The sequence below is a fragment of the Rhinopithecus roxellana genome, chromosome 5, assembly GCF_007565055.1.
Source record: "Rhinopithecus roxellana isolate Shanxi Qingling chromosome 5, ASM756505v1, whole genome shotgun sequence".
Taxonomy (NCBI): domain Eukaryota; kingdom Metazoa; phylum Chordata; class Mammalia; order Primates; family Cercopithecidae; genus Rhinopithecus; species Rhinopithecus roxellana.
Window position 1 is genome coordinate 162,594,568 of NC_044553.1, and position 16,428 is coordinate 162,610,995.

At 48.2% G+C, this 16,428-nt stretch overlaps 1 protein-coding gene across 3 annotated transcripts; it reads right to left on the reverse strand.

Annotated features, from left to right (window-relative positions):
• Positions 1–4,045: 4,045 nt before the first annotated feature.
• On the reverse strand, positions 4,046–13,068 carry ATP5MPL (ATP synthase membrane subunit 6.8PL). 3 transcript variants are annotated; one of them, XM_030931430.1, is made up of 5 exons: positions 12,972–13,063; positions 9,010–9,141; positions 6,825–6,948; positions 5,757–5,780; positions 4,046–4,455 (listed from the first exon to the last, which is right to left on the reverse strand). In XM_030931430.1, the coding sequence occupies exons 3-5, from the start codon at positions 6,946–6,948 to the stop codon at positions 4,427–4,429; spliced, it is 177 nt and encodes a 58-aa protein (XP_030787290.1). In that variant the 5' UTR covers positions 9,010–9,141; positions 12,972–13,063; the 3' UTR covers positions 4,046–4,426. The 3 variants fall into 3 exon arrangements, with proteins under 3 accessions (XP_030787290.1, XP_010375254.1, XP_010375253.1); XM_010376952.2 differs by lacking the exon at positions 9,010–9,141 and adding an exon at positions 12,444–12,586 and having other exon boundaries at positions 12,972–13,036; XM_010376951.2 differs by lacking the exon at positions 9,010–9,141 and having other exon boundaries at positions 12,972–13,068.
• Between the last annotated feature and the right edge of the window lie 3,360 nt (positions 13,069–16,428).

A 16,428-nucleotide genomic window follows, 5' to 3' on the forward strand; every position in this document is an offset into this window, starting at 1 on the left:
TGCCACATCAAACTCTGCCTGCTGCCTGCTCTAATTAGGTCGTGGAATCCCAAGGAGCTACCAGTGCAGTGAGTGTAGCTCAGGATGACATAATGTTACTCAGCAATGGGCCCAGTGTCTGACATGCATAGAAGCCAACACTATGGCACCAGCTTTCGACAGAAGAAAAAAGCTTTACTGTGAATGGACTGTAAGGAGATGGGAGGCAGAGCTTAATTCTGCCTCCCTGAGCTGGGGGTGGGTCCAGCTTTTATGGCATTCCTAGCTGGTCCCAGGTGACGCCAACGTAGCTGGCTGGCCAGGCTGCCGGTAAGGATGAGGAGGTTAAAACGTTTCCCATGTGTATGCCTGGGCAATTCTGGCTCCGCGTCAGCTAAGTAACTCAAGCGCTGGTTAATTGGCTAGAGCTGGTCCCTCGGTTACAATAATGCCAGGGCCGAGGTTTGCTCCCTGCAGCTCTGAGCTGCCTAAACCTTTGGCTCTCCTTTTGATGGCTTCTAAGACTCAAATACCAAATGCTCAAATTTGTTTTTTTAATTATATGACTTTTTTTTTTTTTTGAGACGGGTTCTCTCTGTTGCACAGGCTGGAGTGCAGTGGCACAATCTCAGCTTACTGCAACCTCCACCTCCTAGGTTCAAGCAATTCTCCTGCCTCAGCCTCCCGAGTAGCAGGGACTACAGGCATGCGCCACCATGCGCGGCTACTTTTGTATTTTTAGTAGAGACAGGGTTTCACCATGTTGGCCAGGCTGGTCTTGAACTCTTGACCTCAGGTGATCTGCCCACTTTGGTCTCCCAAACTGCTGGGATTACAGGCATGAGCCACCCCACCCGGCTGACTTTTGTCTTTAAAGTGACATGTCAATTCAAATTTTTCTCAGCCAAACAGTATTCATTTGATGTTGTATATTGGAAGGTTTTCAAATTGCAACACTTGGCCTTTTTATTGTAAAGTGGGATATATTTTTTCAAACATAAAGATGGATCTTGAACTGGGCGCGGTGGCTCATGCCTGTAATCCCAGTACTTTGGGAGGCCGAGATGGGCAGATCATGAGGTCCGGATATCGAGACCATCCTGGCTAACACGGTGAAACCTCGTCTCTACTAAAAATACAAAAAAAATTAGCCGGGCGTGAACCCCTGACCTCAGGAGATCCACTGCGCCCGGCCTCCACCTCCATTTCTAAAACCAAAGACATTTTCTTTAATAACTACAATACCACTATTGTGATGATCACCGAATAAGATTAACAATTCAACATCACTTAACACCAGTCCATGTTCAAATTTCCCTGTAGGTACCAGAAATGCCTTATGGTGGCTGGTTTGTCTGAAGGGTGGAAGCAGGGTCCATGCTCAGAGCTGGCTGTTGAGCAGGTGCTGGGCTTGCTTGAAGGCCCATGTGAAACAAGGCCTGATGCTGGCACCCATCAGACAGTTCCTAACAGCACAGACGTCCAGGATTGTGTCTGCCAAGCACTGGTACTGTGTGTTTGCAGGTCTGTTCTCCAGACTCTGCATTCAAGGAGTGAAAGGAATGTGTACTAACCACCACTGCATCCCCAATGGTAACGCACGCCCAGCACAGGCGAAGGAGCGCTCTGAAGCCGTGCTGCAGTCCGAGTCTCGATTCTGAAGCAGGTCAGATTTTGAATCCTGGCCTACCAGTTAACCAGTTGGTTTGTTAGCCAGGTAGTTACCCTCTAGTACAAACTACTTATCCTGTCTGGGCCTCCATTTCTTCAGCTGTGAAATGGGGTGATAGTATGGGCTCACAGATTATTGTGCAGATGAAAATGAAGCAGACTATGGCCTGGCACGCTGGAACTCAGGATCTGTTAGCTCCACAGAGACACAACTCCCTTGAGGGTGGCAGGAAGCACACCCTCCAAAGCCTCTGGTTGGGGTGCGTGTACCCCTGGGATACAGTGACAATCAACAAGAAACACTGTGCCTTCTGCTAGAGGCTCATTTGAGGCTAACTTAGAGCACATTGTTTAAAATGACACTTTCAGCTGCCTGGGAGCCACTCTCTCTCCTCTCAGCTTTTGGGGTTACTCTGTAGTGCACTTGGAAAAGCACTGCATTAAGTCAGAGCAGCATGCATGCGTAGGCTCTGGGACAAAAAGCCTCTGGGATTCCTTCCTGAACTGGCCCTGTCCACTCCCGTGGCTCTCTGTGCATACCTCTTACCCATTGGTACTGCCCTCCAAATGCTCCTTTAAACAGATCCTCCTGGCCGGGAGCTCCTCGCCCACGGGGAAGCCCAGGTGACATCCTCTGGCTCCACCTACAGGCTGCCTTCGGGACAAGACCTGGTTGTTTCCAAAACCCTGAGGGATTCAGTGTGTAAGTGAGTTCTGGGATAGCAAATATAATTCTTTGTTTTCTTTTTGAGACAGGGTCTCACTCTGTTGCCCATGCTGGAATGTGGTGGTGTGATCTCAGCTCACTGCAGTCTTGACCTCCTAAGTTCAAACAATCCTCAAGCATCAGCCTCCCCAGTAGCTGGGATTATAGGTGCACACCACTACGCCTGGCTAATTTTTGTATTTTTTGTAGAGATGGGGTTTTGCTATGTTGCCCAGGCTAATCTCAAACTCCTGGGTTCAAACGATCTGCCCTCCTCAGCCTCCCAAAGTGCAGGCGTGAGGCACTGCGCCCAACCTACTCTGGTAATTTGCTGAAGGAAGCCTTAAGTGGTAAAGGGAGAAGAGGAATGGCCCAGCCCTTGTGGGGAAGCCCTCCTGGGTCAGACACACCAACCTCTGCTTCCAGGGGGGTGGGGGTGGGCAGCTCCCACCCGTCCTCACCTCCCTTTGGATGCGAGTTCAGGTTCTGGGGGTTCAAGTCCCAGCCCCAGTGCTTGCTAATTGTGACTTCTGTAGCGTGTTACTGCCTCCCAGCCTGTTTCCTGTTCTGACAGTCAGGGCCTGTACTGATGCCTCGCTAGGTTCTAAGGTGGACTAAATGCACTAAGATGCGTGACACAGGGCTGGAGCCTGGTGCCAATGCAGTGGAATGTGAAGGCTGCGGTAGGGCAGGCCTGTGTTCTTTGTATTATTAGAAATTTTCCAACTGGGGTCCTGGCATCCGCACATCCTGGATGCTTGTTAGACATACAAGTCCTTGGGCTCCTTCCTACAGCAGTGCAATCAGAAACACTGGGGCCCAGCTCGCTGTGTTACGGTCTTCCAGGTGATTCTAATGCATTCTCAAGCCTGAGCAGCTGGGCAGATGGATAATTTTAAAGGTAGGGCCTTTCTGTACCACAGCAGATTCATCTTCTGAAGGCAGAAGAGAACAAAATGTGTTCATAGGAAAAATGCGATTCCTGTGTCAGAACCAAACCCTCTGAATCTCACACGACCTGACGCAGACTTCCACTGATGCTGTGTAATGCTTTCCTGCAACCTTCTCACACAGCCCAACAACCCTGAGGCTGCTGGAGGAAGACATGACCGGTTTTAACCAGAAGAAACTGAAGCTCAGAGAGATCTCAGTCGTCTGTTGGACATCTACCATGGGCCAGAGCTAATGAGGCTAAATGCCAGAGACACATGAAAACCAGGATGGTCTCAAGAGGACAGGACACCCAGGGTGCAGCCACCACCTCCATTCCACAGCTGCTCTCCTCTCCTACCCACCTGTAGAGTGCCAGATTTCAAACTGGACTCACTTTGACCCCCATGCTTGCTGCTTTAGAATCTTTTTAACACACAATTTAGGGATCTTGGTAACTGTCTCAGATGCAGATAAATATTATGCAGTATGCGTTTGATACTAGTCTAACTAGAATCAATTGGCTTTATTTTGTTTTTCAATTGGCTTATTATGTACTTTGCCTTGTGATTATTTCCTGATTCAATTTTCCCCTACAGCTTATAATTTCAACTATGTCATTGAATGCTACCTTATTTCTAAAGGATTTCATAGTTTAAATCTTTCTCTTATTTATCCTCATAACTGTAAGTTAGAACTTACATAATTAACATCTCCATTTTCCAAATAAGAAAACAGAGGCTCAGAGAGGTCACAAGGTAAGTATCAGGATCAAGTTTAATAAACATTTATTAAGCAGTTGAATCCAAGTGAGTGCCTGGATCCTGATCACCAACTCCTGTGACAACTGAGATAATTATTTCACAATGATGGGTGGCTCAGTGAGATTCTGATTGCATCTGCTGCATGACAAATGATCTATTCAGAGTATGTCCGACACACTGGAGGAGGCTGAGGGGGTAACACATTGAAAGCAGGACCAGGTAGCAGTGCATCTCACAGATCCATTTATTCATGCCATGAAGTAAATGGTACTTATACAAGTGTACAGGGATGTTCCACGCTCCCCATCTAACACGGCTTGCTTAAATTTACAGGCAGACTGATGTTTTCTTTCACATGTACTCCAAGTAAATCTGGTTAGTGATGACCAGGAGCAGGCGCCGAAGCTTTTGAAAGAGATGCATGTATAAACACAATTTAAGAAGGAAGGAACAAGTTGGGTGTAATTTATTAAACAAGTATCAAAAAAAGCTGATCAACAGTCCAAAAATAGAAACAACACCTTTCAATACTATTGAAAAGTAGGATTATTTCTATATGAAACACCCAGAGGGCTTAAGGGCCACATAACGACAGCAGCCAGCAGGGGCCACCCACAGCACAAAGAAGAGAGGGGCAGGGAAACACCTCTTCCTCAAACTCATGTGGCCAGTCCTGGGTTTGTGTAACATTCAAATGGCCACAGTTTCATCATCACTCGGGCCTAAATTTATAAGGTGCTTTCTTTCAAAATACATTAAAGGCTGGGTACGGTGGCTCACGCCTGTAATCCCAGCACTTTGGGAGGCTGAGGCGGGTGGATCACCTGAGGTCAGGAGTTCGAAACCAGCCTGGCCAACATGGTGAAACCCCATCTCTACCAAAAATACAAGAAATTAACCTGGTGTTGTAGTTGTAATCCCCCCTGTAATCCCAACTACTTGGGAGGCTGAGGCAGGAGAATTGAATCTGGAAGGCGGAGGTTGCAGTGAGCCAAGATTGTGCCACTGCACTCCAGCCTGGACAACAGAGTGAGACTCTGTCTCAAAAAACGAAAACAAAAAACAAAACAAAACCATTAAAAACACATCATTAGCGGGAGGGCGAGGCAGGTGGATCAGAAGGTCAGGAGATCGAGACCATCCTGGCTACATGAAACCCCGACTCTAAACAAAAAATTAGCCAGGAGTGGCGGCGGATGCCTGTAGTCTCAGCTACTCAGGAGGCTGAGGCAGGAGAATGGCGTGAACCCAGGAGGCGGAGCTTGCAGTGAGCCGAGATCGCGCCACTGCACTCCAGCCTAGACAACAGAGCGAGACTCCGTCTCAAAAAACAAAACAAAACAAAAAAAACAACAAAAACAAACCAAAACCATTCAAACCACATCATTAGGGAACTTCTAGGACAGCATGCTCACACAGCTCACTTGCGCTTCCCTACTGGTGATGCTATCGACTACCTCTAATTCATCCATTCCTCTATTACTCCTGGGAAGTTTTACTTGATCCACTTGACTATAAAAAGCAGAAATTTAGAATTCTCTTTTCCAGCAGGCACAGCAAACTTCAAGCTGTGAAGCATTTCGACTGCATCTTACATATGTACTGAACCATGTATCAATTTCAATTCAGAACAATGATATGCCTTGTCCTGAAAAGACATGATAGTGTTTTTCATTCCCAACCATTTTCAGAAGCAAAAATCTTACCTTTCAAAGCCTTACTTCTTTTATCTAAAATAAAAGGAAGAAAAAAAATCAGTCATATCAATGCTTTATAAAAATGCCTTTGTCAAAATTAACATTTAGCTGAAGGCATTGTAGCTTAGGTAAAGCAATTCAGGAAGCGTTCAAAAAATATGTCTTATAGCCAAGAAATGGTAAAATTCCTATCAAATATGTTCTATGAACAGCTAACAGCCCTTTCAAATTTGCAGGGCTCCTTACCCTCTACAATGTCCTAAACTCTAGTCTCGCAGCATAAAGTTTTCTCTTTCCTCTTTGTAATCAACGGCTTAGGAACATGTGATTGGGCCACTGCTCTGCTCTACTGAGAACCAAGTGGTTATTCCTCTCCTCTAAATTGTATTACAAACAAATTTCAAATATTCAGAACAGCTGAAAAGGTGCAACGAAATACCACGTACCATGAAACCATACTTTAGACTTCATCTCTTAAAACGAATGTAACACCACTCTCACACCTAAGAAAACTCACAATTCTGATATTAAAGTCTTGTTCAAAGTTCCCCAATTGGGCCAGGTGTTGTGGCTCATACTTGTAATTCCAGCACTTTGTGAAGCCACGACTGGAGGACTGCTTGAGCCCAGCAGTTTCAGACCAGCCTGGGCAACATTGGCAAAACCCCATCTCTCCAAAAAAAAAAAAAAAAAAAAGGTATAAAACAGCCAGGTGGTGGTGGTGTTGGGCATAGTGACAGGCACCTGTGGTCCTAGCTACCTGGGAGGCCGAGGTGGGAGAATCACCTGAGCCCAGGAGGTGGCGGCTGCAGTGAACCATGATTGTGCCATTGCGCCCCAGCCTGGGTATCGGAGTGAGAGACGGTCTCCAAAAAAATAAAACAAACAAAAAAATTCCCCACTATCCCCAAATGTCTTTTATAGCTGACATGTGCTCCCTGTATTTTTACGAAGGACTGTAGGTAGCTCTGATGTTCATACCTAGTTAAAACCCCGTAGTTCCTTTACAACGTGAATTGTGATTCTTTTTGAAAATCATTTTCTTCCTGACCTCAAAAAAATCAAACACAAACGTACCAGCGGCCCGGATTTTATAAACGATGAAACCCATCAGCCCCATTCCTATCCAAATCTCCTGGTAAACTTGGGTGTAGTAGGGCTTCATGGGGATCCACACATTTTTAATAATATTTTGAAGCATCTGAAAATGAACACAGTGATTAAAAATTAGAATGATTATTGCTGTACGCCTAACTGGTAAAAGATTTTAATTTGTTAAGTTCAACCCTATTTCCCACGACTGCTAGGGAGCCTTGCCTGTGTCAGACCTGTTCTGCACTCACGTGAGACTCACGCCAATTTTTTTTTTTTTTTTGAGACGGAGTCTCGCTCTGTCGCCCAGGCTGGAGTGCAGTGGCTGGATCTCAGCTCACTGCAAGCTCCGCCTCCAGGGTTTACGCCATTCTCCTGCCTCAGCCTCCCGAGTAGCTGGGACTACAGGCGCCCGCCACCATGCCCGGCTAGTTTTTTGTATTTTGTTTTTTAGTAGAGATGGGGTTTCACTGTGTTAGCCAGGATGGTCTCGATCTCCTGACCTTGTGATCCGCCCGTCTCGGCCTCCCAAAGTGCTGGGATTACAGGCTTGAGCCACCGCGCCTGGGCTTTTTTTTTTTTTTTTTTTTAAGGTGGCGTCTCACTCTGTCGCCCACGCTGGAGTGCAGTGGTGCAATCTTGGCTCACTGCAACCTCTGCCTCCCAGGTTCAAGCGATTCTCCTGCCTCAGCCTCCTGAGTAGCTGGGACTACAGATGCGTGCCACCCCGCCCAGCTAATTTTTGTATTTTAGGTAGAGATAGGGTTTTGCCATGTTGGCCAGGCCGGTCTCGAACTCCTGAGCACAGGGGACCTGCCAGCCTCGGCCTCCCAAAATGCTGGGATTATAGGTGTGAGCCACTGTGCCCGGCCATTTTTTTTTTTTTTTTTTTTTTTTAAGTAGTGGTGAGATTTCACCATGTTGGCCGGGCTGGTCTCAAACTCCTGACCTCAAGTGATCCGCCCACCTTGGCCTCCCAAAGTGCTAGGATTACAGGTGTGAGCCAGAGCCTGGCCTGGGACTCATGCTTTCCACAGCTCTTCCAACTCAACCCATCGCCAGGGCCCCCTCCTCCCACCTTTGGCCATCCTAGCCACTTCTCATTCCTTACATCGCAGAGCTCATCCAGCACCTCTCCCACCCTGATGCCATATATTTTTGTATTTTAGGTAGAGATAGGGTTTAGGTAGAGATAGGTACATTACTTTAATGTCTAAATGGAAAATTAGTATCTTCTCATCTTCATGTTATGAATGTCACATTCAAAGCTGAAAAAGAATATGGCCAGGGCATGGTCATTTCCTTGTGAAACTCATGCCAGGCTCGGCACCCTCTGATCAGCTGTATCTCCATCTTGAAGTCTATTGCTAAATACAAACCAGATGACATAAGACAACGAGGTCACTTCATAAGAACTGCCAATTATGGTAGAACTTATTTAAGGAATAAAGGTAGTTACTTAATGAATTACTGAATTTGGGAAAAGCCATTAAATTCTGAACTTAGTTTGCTGGTATGTGCAGGTCTCAAAATAATGCTTTTTATTACTTTTACAATTTACTCTCGCAGGGCGCGGTGGCTCACGCCTGTAATCCCAGCACTTTGGGAGGCCGAGACAGGCGGATCACAAGGTCAGGAGATCGAGACCATCCTGGCTAATACGGTGAAACCCCATCTCTACTAAAAATACAAAAAATTAGCCAGGCATGGTATCGGGCACCTGTAGTCCCAGCTACTCAGGAGGCTGAGGCAGGAGAATGGCGTGAACCCGGGAGGCGGAGCTTGCAGTGAGGTGAGATCGCGCCACTGCACTCCATCCTGGGCGACAGAGCGAGACTCCATCTCAAAAAAAAAAAACCAACAATTTACTCTCTACTATAGACCCCAAATTAGATGCCCTCATTTTCATTTTAATATGCTTTTTAACATCTGAAGTGGTCTATTAAACTACAGTCAAATAGCTGTGAGGAATGACTAGATCCAAGCACTTCTCATTTCACTTGGAAACTGCTTTGGCTGGGTGTGGTGGCTCATGCCTGTAATCCCAGTGCTTTGGAAGGCCGATGTGGGAGGGTCACTTGAGTCCAGGAGCTTGAGACTAATTCGGGTAACATAGGGAGACCCAGTATCCACAAAACATAAAAAATTAACCAGGTGTGGTGGTGCTTACCTGGCTAATTTTTTATGTTAGTCGCAGCTATTGGGAGACTGAGGTGGGAAGACTGCTTGAGCTTGTGTGGTTGAAGATGCAGGCAGCCGTGATCACACCACTGCACTGCAGCCTGGGCGACAAAGTGAGACTCTGTCTCAAAAAAAAAAAAAAAAAAAAAAAGAACGAATGAACTGTGCGTTGGCTGCGACCTGTAATGCTGCCTCCGCCCCACCCTCCCTGTGCCCACACCTGAGCCCCACTCACTGCTCCTTTCACATCACTACTCAGGCTCCACAGGATCCGACTGCTCGGCCGCTTTCTCCCCTTTCCCACACTTCGCAGCTCTGCCTGTCGGCTTGACAGCACTGAATCCTTCACAAGCCCAATCTAGTCAAAGGTAAATGGCGGCCCTCAAATCACCAAAACATTTGGCAAATGTGCACTGAGCATGTACTAGGTGCCAGACATTGTTTTAGGAGCTGAGAAACAATAAAGGGTCAGGATATCTGGGAGAGGAATCCTCGGCATCGGCAGAGACTCTGAGGTCAGAATGAACTTGGAGAGCTGGAAGGAAAAGGGAGGCCACGGTGCCAGATTCAAATCCTGACTGTTACTTCCTAGCTAACTTAAACCGCTTAAGTTTTCTCATCAATATCATGAAGAAAATTCAGTTTAGAATCTGGAACTGGCCTGGATGGGATTTGAGGGCAGCTGGTGGGGGCTGCAGAGTCCCTTCGATTCCTCCCCCACTGTGGGAGCTGAGCTACTGGACACAGGAGCACCACAGGGCACCGAACCAGGAACTAAGTTAGTGTCTTGAGTCAGGCAAGAATGGGGAGGCCAGGCCAGAGCCACCACAGGGACTGCCCTGATGTGGTTAGTTCTGTTTCCATCCCTTTAACAGCATTTTAAAAGTGCTTTTCGTACTTACTTTCTACACTGCTTTCCACTCCTATAAAATGGGTACTTTGGGGAAAGCTGCCCAAGGTTCCGCGGCAGGTTACCAGGACTGCACTCACACCAGATCTGTACGTCATGCTCCTGATGACGAGAACCTGCCTCCAACACCTGCTTTCCTGCTCTTCCCTATGAGAGGACTTATTTAGATTTAGGCAAGGATGGTCGTGAAGGCTGGCCCGAGGTGTGACCTTGCAGGATGTGGCTGTGTCCTTCTCCTGGAACACCTTGCAGATAGTCCGCCCTCAAATTTCCTGTCCTCAAACTGTACTTGAATGCTCTGACAGAGTTTCCAAGAAACCAACAGCCCTGCTTTGGGAATATGTCAGAGATGATCCAAACAAGACCCAGAGGTTTCTGGAAGCCCCAGACTAGAAGAATTCAGAGGCATGGAGTGAATCCCTCTCTCTCTGCAACGACTGAGAAGGAAGCATTCTACAGGACCAGTGGGTCTGGAAGCCTGGGAATCCTGGGCTCCAACACCAGCCCTCCCTGGTCAGCTCTCAACTTCGGGCAAGTCCTTTTAGCTGTTGTTTCAGATGTTTCTTTTTCTGTGAAACATGGATACCTCCACCTGCCCCCACAGGGCTGTCAATGTAATTCAGAGAGGAAACCTAAAGGACCCAGCCTAGTGTCTGGTATGGAATAAAAATCCAGAGAATGGGCTGGGCACGGTGGCTCACGCCTATAATCCCAGCACTTTGGGAGGCCAAAACGGGCAGATCACTTAAGGTCAGGAGTTCGAGACCAGCCTGGCCAACATGGCGAAACCCTGTCTCTACTAAAAATACAAAAACTAGTGGTGGTGGGTACCTATAATCTCAGCTACTCGGGAGGCTGAGGCAGGAGAATCGCTTGAACCCGGGAGGTGGAGCAGAGATTGCACCACTGCACTCCAGCCTGGGCAACAAGAGTGAGACTTCCCCCCACCCCAACAACAACAACAACAACAACAACAAAGAATTCAGTGAATGATCACAGCAGTAACAGAATTGATACAAATATCCAGTTGATGGCTATAATTAATACTAAGCCACTGGGATTCTAAAAGAAGGAAGACTTAAAAATGATGCCCTCATTTAGGCCACTTAGGGGCTTCGGACAGAGCAAGGTCAGATGAGGGTCTAGAAGGAAAAGGGCAAAGTAAACTGGGAGGGTACAATGGCTACAGTAAGAAGGGACTAAAGAAACTGAGTCATCCTGACATTTTGCTCGGGGCCCAGGCACCCTGGTATGATCTCCTTACAAAATTACCCTTGGTCCCCAGTGCAACAGGGGCCTGCTATACAGTAGCCTGCAAATACCTTTCTCCCTCCTTTCCCCTTGACTTTAGTTGCCATATTTGCCTGGACAAGTGACATGTTCCCAATAAATATTAAAACGAGGGCCCCTACTTTTTTTTTTGAGATGGAGTTTCACTCGGTAGTCAGGCTGGAGTGCAATGGCGCCATCTCAGCTCACTGCAACCTCCGCCTCCCAGGTGCAAGCGATTCTCCTGCCTCAGCCTCCCGAGTAGCTGGAACTACAGGTGCCCACCGCCACACCCAGCTAATTTTTGTATTTTTAGCAGAGATGGGATTTCACCACATTGGCCAGAATGGTCTCCATCTCTTGACCTCGTGATCCGCCCTGCCTCGGCCTCCCAAAGGGCTGGGATTACAGGCGTGAACCGCCGTGCACAGCCGGCCCCTACTTTCTTCTTTTTTTTTTGAGACAGAGTCTCGCTCTGTCACCCAGGCTGGAGTGCAGCGGCGCGATCTTGGCTCACTGCAACCTCCGCCTCCAGGGTTCAAGCGATTCTCCTGCCTCAGCCTCCTGAGTAGCTGGGAAGCTGGGACTACAGGCGCCCGCCACCACACCCGGCTAATTTTTTGTATTTTTAGTAGAGACAGGGTTTCACCGTGTTAGCCAGGACGGTCTCGATCTCTCGACCTCGTGATCGGCCCGCCTCGGCCTCCCAAAGTGCTGGGAATACAGGCTTGAGCCACCAAGCCCGGCTACATGTTCCCAATATATAATAAAACGAGGGCCCCTACTTTTTTTTTGAGACGGAGTTTCACTCGGTCGTCAGGCTGGAGTGCAATGGCGCCATCTCGGCCCACTGCAACCTCTGCCTCCTGGGTGCAAGCGATTCTCCTGCCTCAGCCTCCCGAGTAGCTGGGACTACAGGAGCCAGCCACCAGGCCCGGCTAATTTTTGTATTTTTAAGAGACGAGGTTTCACCATGTTGGCCAGAATGGTCTCCATCTCTTCACCTCGTGATCCGCCCGCCTCGGCCTCCCAAAGGGCTGGGATTACAGGGGTGAACCATCAAGCCTGGCCGGCCCCTACTTTCTTGAGTCCATTCTGCCCAGGAACATTTCCTAGCTGTGTGTGTCAGTTTTGCAGCACCAGACCTTTTAAAAATCCATCTTATTCATAGGTCAAACGTGTGTCTACTGTATCCACTTAAGTCTGCAAAGTTTTGGCACATTACATTAAGGGCAAACTATTACCGGACACTGGAAATGGGAAATGTCTGACCCGCGAGTTCCATACAATTTCAATCACCACCATACGATCTCTTCAGTTTCCCTGTTGCCTCACCCAAGTTGTCACGTACAGCATAACGTGGAGGACAAGCGTGGTGCAAGGAAACCTGAGTTATAAAGGAGAAAAGGGACTGGATGTGGAGTCAGAGTGCTTGGCTTGGACTCTGGCTTCCCTAACTCTGCGTAGCCTCCGGGTTAGGCGGCTGAACCTCTTAAGGCCAGGGGACGCTCCCTGTCAAAAGCGTGGGAGAATACAGGCGCACTGAGCGCGTTAACGCCAAGAAGGGAAACGCGGCGCAGGCCTAGGCGATGCTTACCTCTGGCAACCGACCCTGGCTTGTCTCCCTTTAGAGAAGGGGAGGCCGGGCGGAAAACCAGCCGTGTGCCGGCAGAGGGGTGGGACCCCAAGGTCAGCTGGGGCCAAGGCGGCTTCTCGCCCTCCCGCCCAGCCATCTCGCACCTCGGGGGCCAGGTCTAGGTCCCCGCACTCACCTTGACGCAAGACAGACGCCTCAGAGAGCACTACAAACCTGCAGCCAACTCAGAAAGGTCACCGAGCGCGCACGCGCGCGCAGGGGCTGCCGGGAAGGCGGAAGCAGTAGCTACGCCGCAATGCCAAAGTGCCTCCCCAGCGGCGCCTGCGCACCACAGCGCCCCCGGCGGCCGCCTGGTGCCGCAGGTAAGAAGTGGCGGGGACAGGATGCGGTAGGGGTGTGCCCGCGTGTGTCACCGTGGGGTGGCTAACCGTCCACATCTTCCCGTGACTGATGGGTTTCCTGGGACGCAGGACCTTCAACGCTGAAACTAGGAAAGTTCTACACAAACCGGGAGGGTTGGTTAACCTAAAGGACCCTCTTTACTGTTATGTTAAAGACTAAGTCTCCCATTTCAGTGGTGTGTCTTGCCCCTTTGCATTGTTAATTATTTGGCTCTGCATGTATAAAATATATGTATTTTGAGACGGAGTCTCACTCTGTCGCCAAGGCTGCAGTGCAGTGGCACGATCTTGGTTCACTGCAACCTCTGCCTCCCGGGTTCAAGCGATTCTCATGCCTCAGCTTCCTGAATAGCTGGGATTACAGGCGCCAGTCACCACGCCCAGCTAGTTTTTGTATTTTAGCAGAGACGGGGTTTCACCATGTTGGCCAGACTGGTCTTGAACTCCTGACCTCAGGTGATCCACCTGCCTTAGCCTCCCAAAGTGCTGGGATTACAGGCTTGAGCCACCGCGCCCGGCCTGCTCAGCACATTTTTATGTCTGTATTCTGTGCATATTCTTCTCAGCAGATTAATATAAAACTTCCACAGGGGCTCCAGACACTGGACTTAAGTCTTTAAAAAACTATAAATATATATATATATACACACACACATGCCGGTTGTGGTGGCTCTCTCTATTTTTTTTTTTCCCAGAAGTATTTTGCAGTAGAGAACTAGAAATCATAAAGAAAACAATTTAGCAAGTGGATCACCTGAGGTCAGGAGTTCAAGACCAGCCTGGCCGACATGGCGAAACCCCATCTCTACTAAAAATACAAAAATTAGCAGGGCGTGGTGGCAGGCGCCTGTAATCCCAACTGCTCAGGAAGCTGGGGCAGGAGAATCACTTGAACCGGGGGGCAGAGGTTGCTGTGAGCTGAGATCTCGCCATCGCACTCCAGCCCGGGCGGCAAGAGTGAAACACCGTCTCAAAAAAAAAAAAAAAAAAAAGCCAAATAAAAATTGGATGGAGGCTGGGCGCAGTGGCTCAGCACTTTGTGAGGCCTGTAATCTCTAATCTCAGCACTTTAGGAGGCCAAAGCAGGCAAACTGCTTGAGTTCAGGAGTTTGAGACCAGCCTGGCTAACGTGATGAAACCCCTTCTCTACTAAAAATACAAAAATTAGCCGGGTGTGGTGGTAGTGGGCGCCTGTAATCCCAGCTACTTGGGAGGCTGAGGCAGGAGAGTCGCTTGAACCCTGGAGGCAGAGGTTGCAGTGAGCCAAGATGGTGCCACTGTATTCCAGCTTGGGCGACAGAGTGAGACTCTGTCTCAAACAAGCAAAACAAAAAAAAATTGGATGGGTTTGGCAGATTAGACAGTTGAAGAATAAACTGCAAGATAGAAGAAGCCATTCAGAAAATAAGAGGCTACAGCAGGAAAGGCCATCATATGGGTAACTGGTATCTTAGAAGGAAATGAAAGAGGTGAGGCAGAAATATTTCAAGAGCTAATGGCTGAGAATTTTCGAAAAGTGATGATAAAAAAATCATGCCAAAGATTCAAAAAGTCTTACGGAAACCAAGCAGGCAGATAAATAGAAACAAAACGATACCTTGAAATCTCACACTAAAGCCACAGAAAAGATAAAGATAAAATCTCAAAGAAAATAACCGCCAATCAAGAATTCTATACACAGGGAAATTGGCATTCGGAAAGGTGAAATAAAGGTAGTTTAGGACAAACTAAGACTGAAGAAATTGTGCCAGGCATGGTGGCTCATGCTTGTAATCCCAGCACTTTGGGAGGATTGCTTGAGCCCAGGATTTTGAGAACAGCCTGGGCAATGTATTAAGATCCCATCTTTAAAGAAAAAAAGAAAAAAAAAGAGGAAATTATTAGGTTTTGAAGGGAAGGCAAGGGTTAAAGACAGACGAGACACACACACACACACACACACACACACACACACACACACACACACACACACACAGAGGATGAAGCAGGAGAGGGGAGAGAGGAGAGAGATGGTGGCTTCAACAGCAATGCAGGTTTACTGCCAGCAAAAACCTGTGGAGAGGGTAACCAGCTTAGTGCCCGAGCTCACTGCTGCTTCCAGGCTGGGGTAATTATAGGTCTGGGCTGGATCGGTCTGGGCAGTATGGCTTGCTGCCTGGCAGGATCTGATAAGGATGTTCCTGTAGTCAGGCAGGATGTTGCTTATGGCCGGAGCCCCCATGGAAAGTTTCACTCTGACCGGGGTCTGTGAAATGGTGGGGGGTTTATAAAATGGTGCAGCTAGGACTGAAATAATCATGAGCAGATTCACAGTAAAATAAATGTTCATTATTCAGGCACAAGGAAAACGAGCTCAGATGTGTCAAGATAAAATAATAAAAAGGCTTAGGATCCAGTTAAAATTGTCCTTTTCGAGATGGAGGCTTGCTGTGTCGCCCAGGCTGGAGTGCAGTGGTGTGATCTCAGCCTCCGGAGTAGCTGGGATTATAGGCGCCCACCACCACGCCTGGCTAATTGTATTTTCAGTGGAGACAGGGTTTCACCATGTTGGCCAGGCTGGTCTCTAACTCCTGACCTCCTGATCCACTGACCTCGGTCTCCCAGAGTGCTGAGATTACAGGCGTGAGCCACCATACCCGGCCCGGATCCAGTTAAAATAGTTTATTCAAGCACAAAGTATGAGGCATCTAGGTACACCCAAACACCAAAGAATGGTAATTGGCCCAGCACTTTGGGAGGCCGAGGAGGGCGGATCACCTGAGGTCAGGAGTTTGAGCCAACCTGGCCAACATGGTGAAACCCTATCTCTACTAAAAATACAAAAAGTAGCTGGGCGTGATGGTGAGTGCCTGTAATCCCAGCTACTCAGGAGGCTGAGGCAGGAGAATCACTTGAACCCGGGAGGCAGAGGTTGCAGTGAGCCGAGATCGCACCATTGCACTCCAGCCTGGGGGACAAGAGTGAGACTTCGGCTCAAAAAAAAAAAAAAAAAAAAAAAAAAACACAAAAAAACAAAAACAAAAACAAAACAAAAATTAGCTGGGCATGGTAGTAGACGCCTATAATCCCAGCTACTCAGCTGAGGCCAGAGAATCACTTGAACCCGGGAGGCAGAGGTTGCAGTGAGCTGAGATTGTGTCACTGCAGTCCAGCCTGGGCGACAAGAGCAAGACTCCATCTCAAAAAAAAAAAAAAAAAAAAAGTGATCAGTGCTCAAGTGAGGATTGTTCA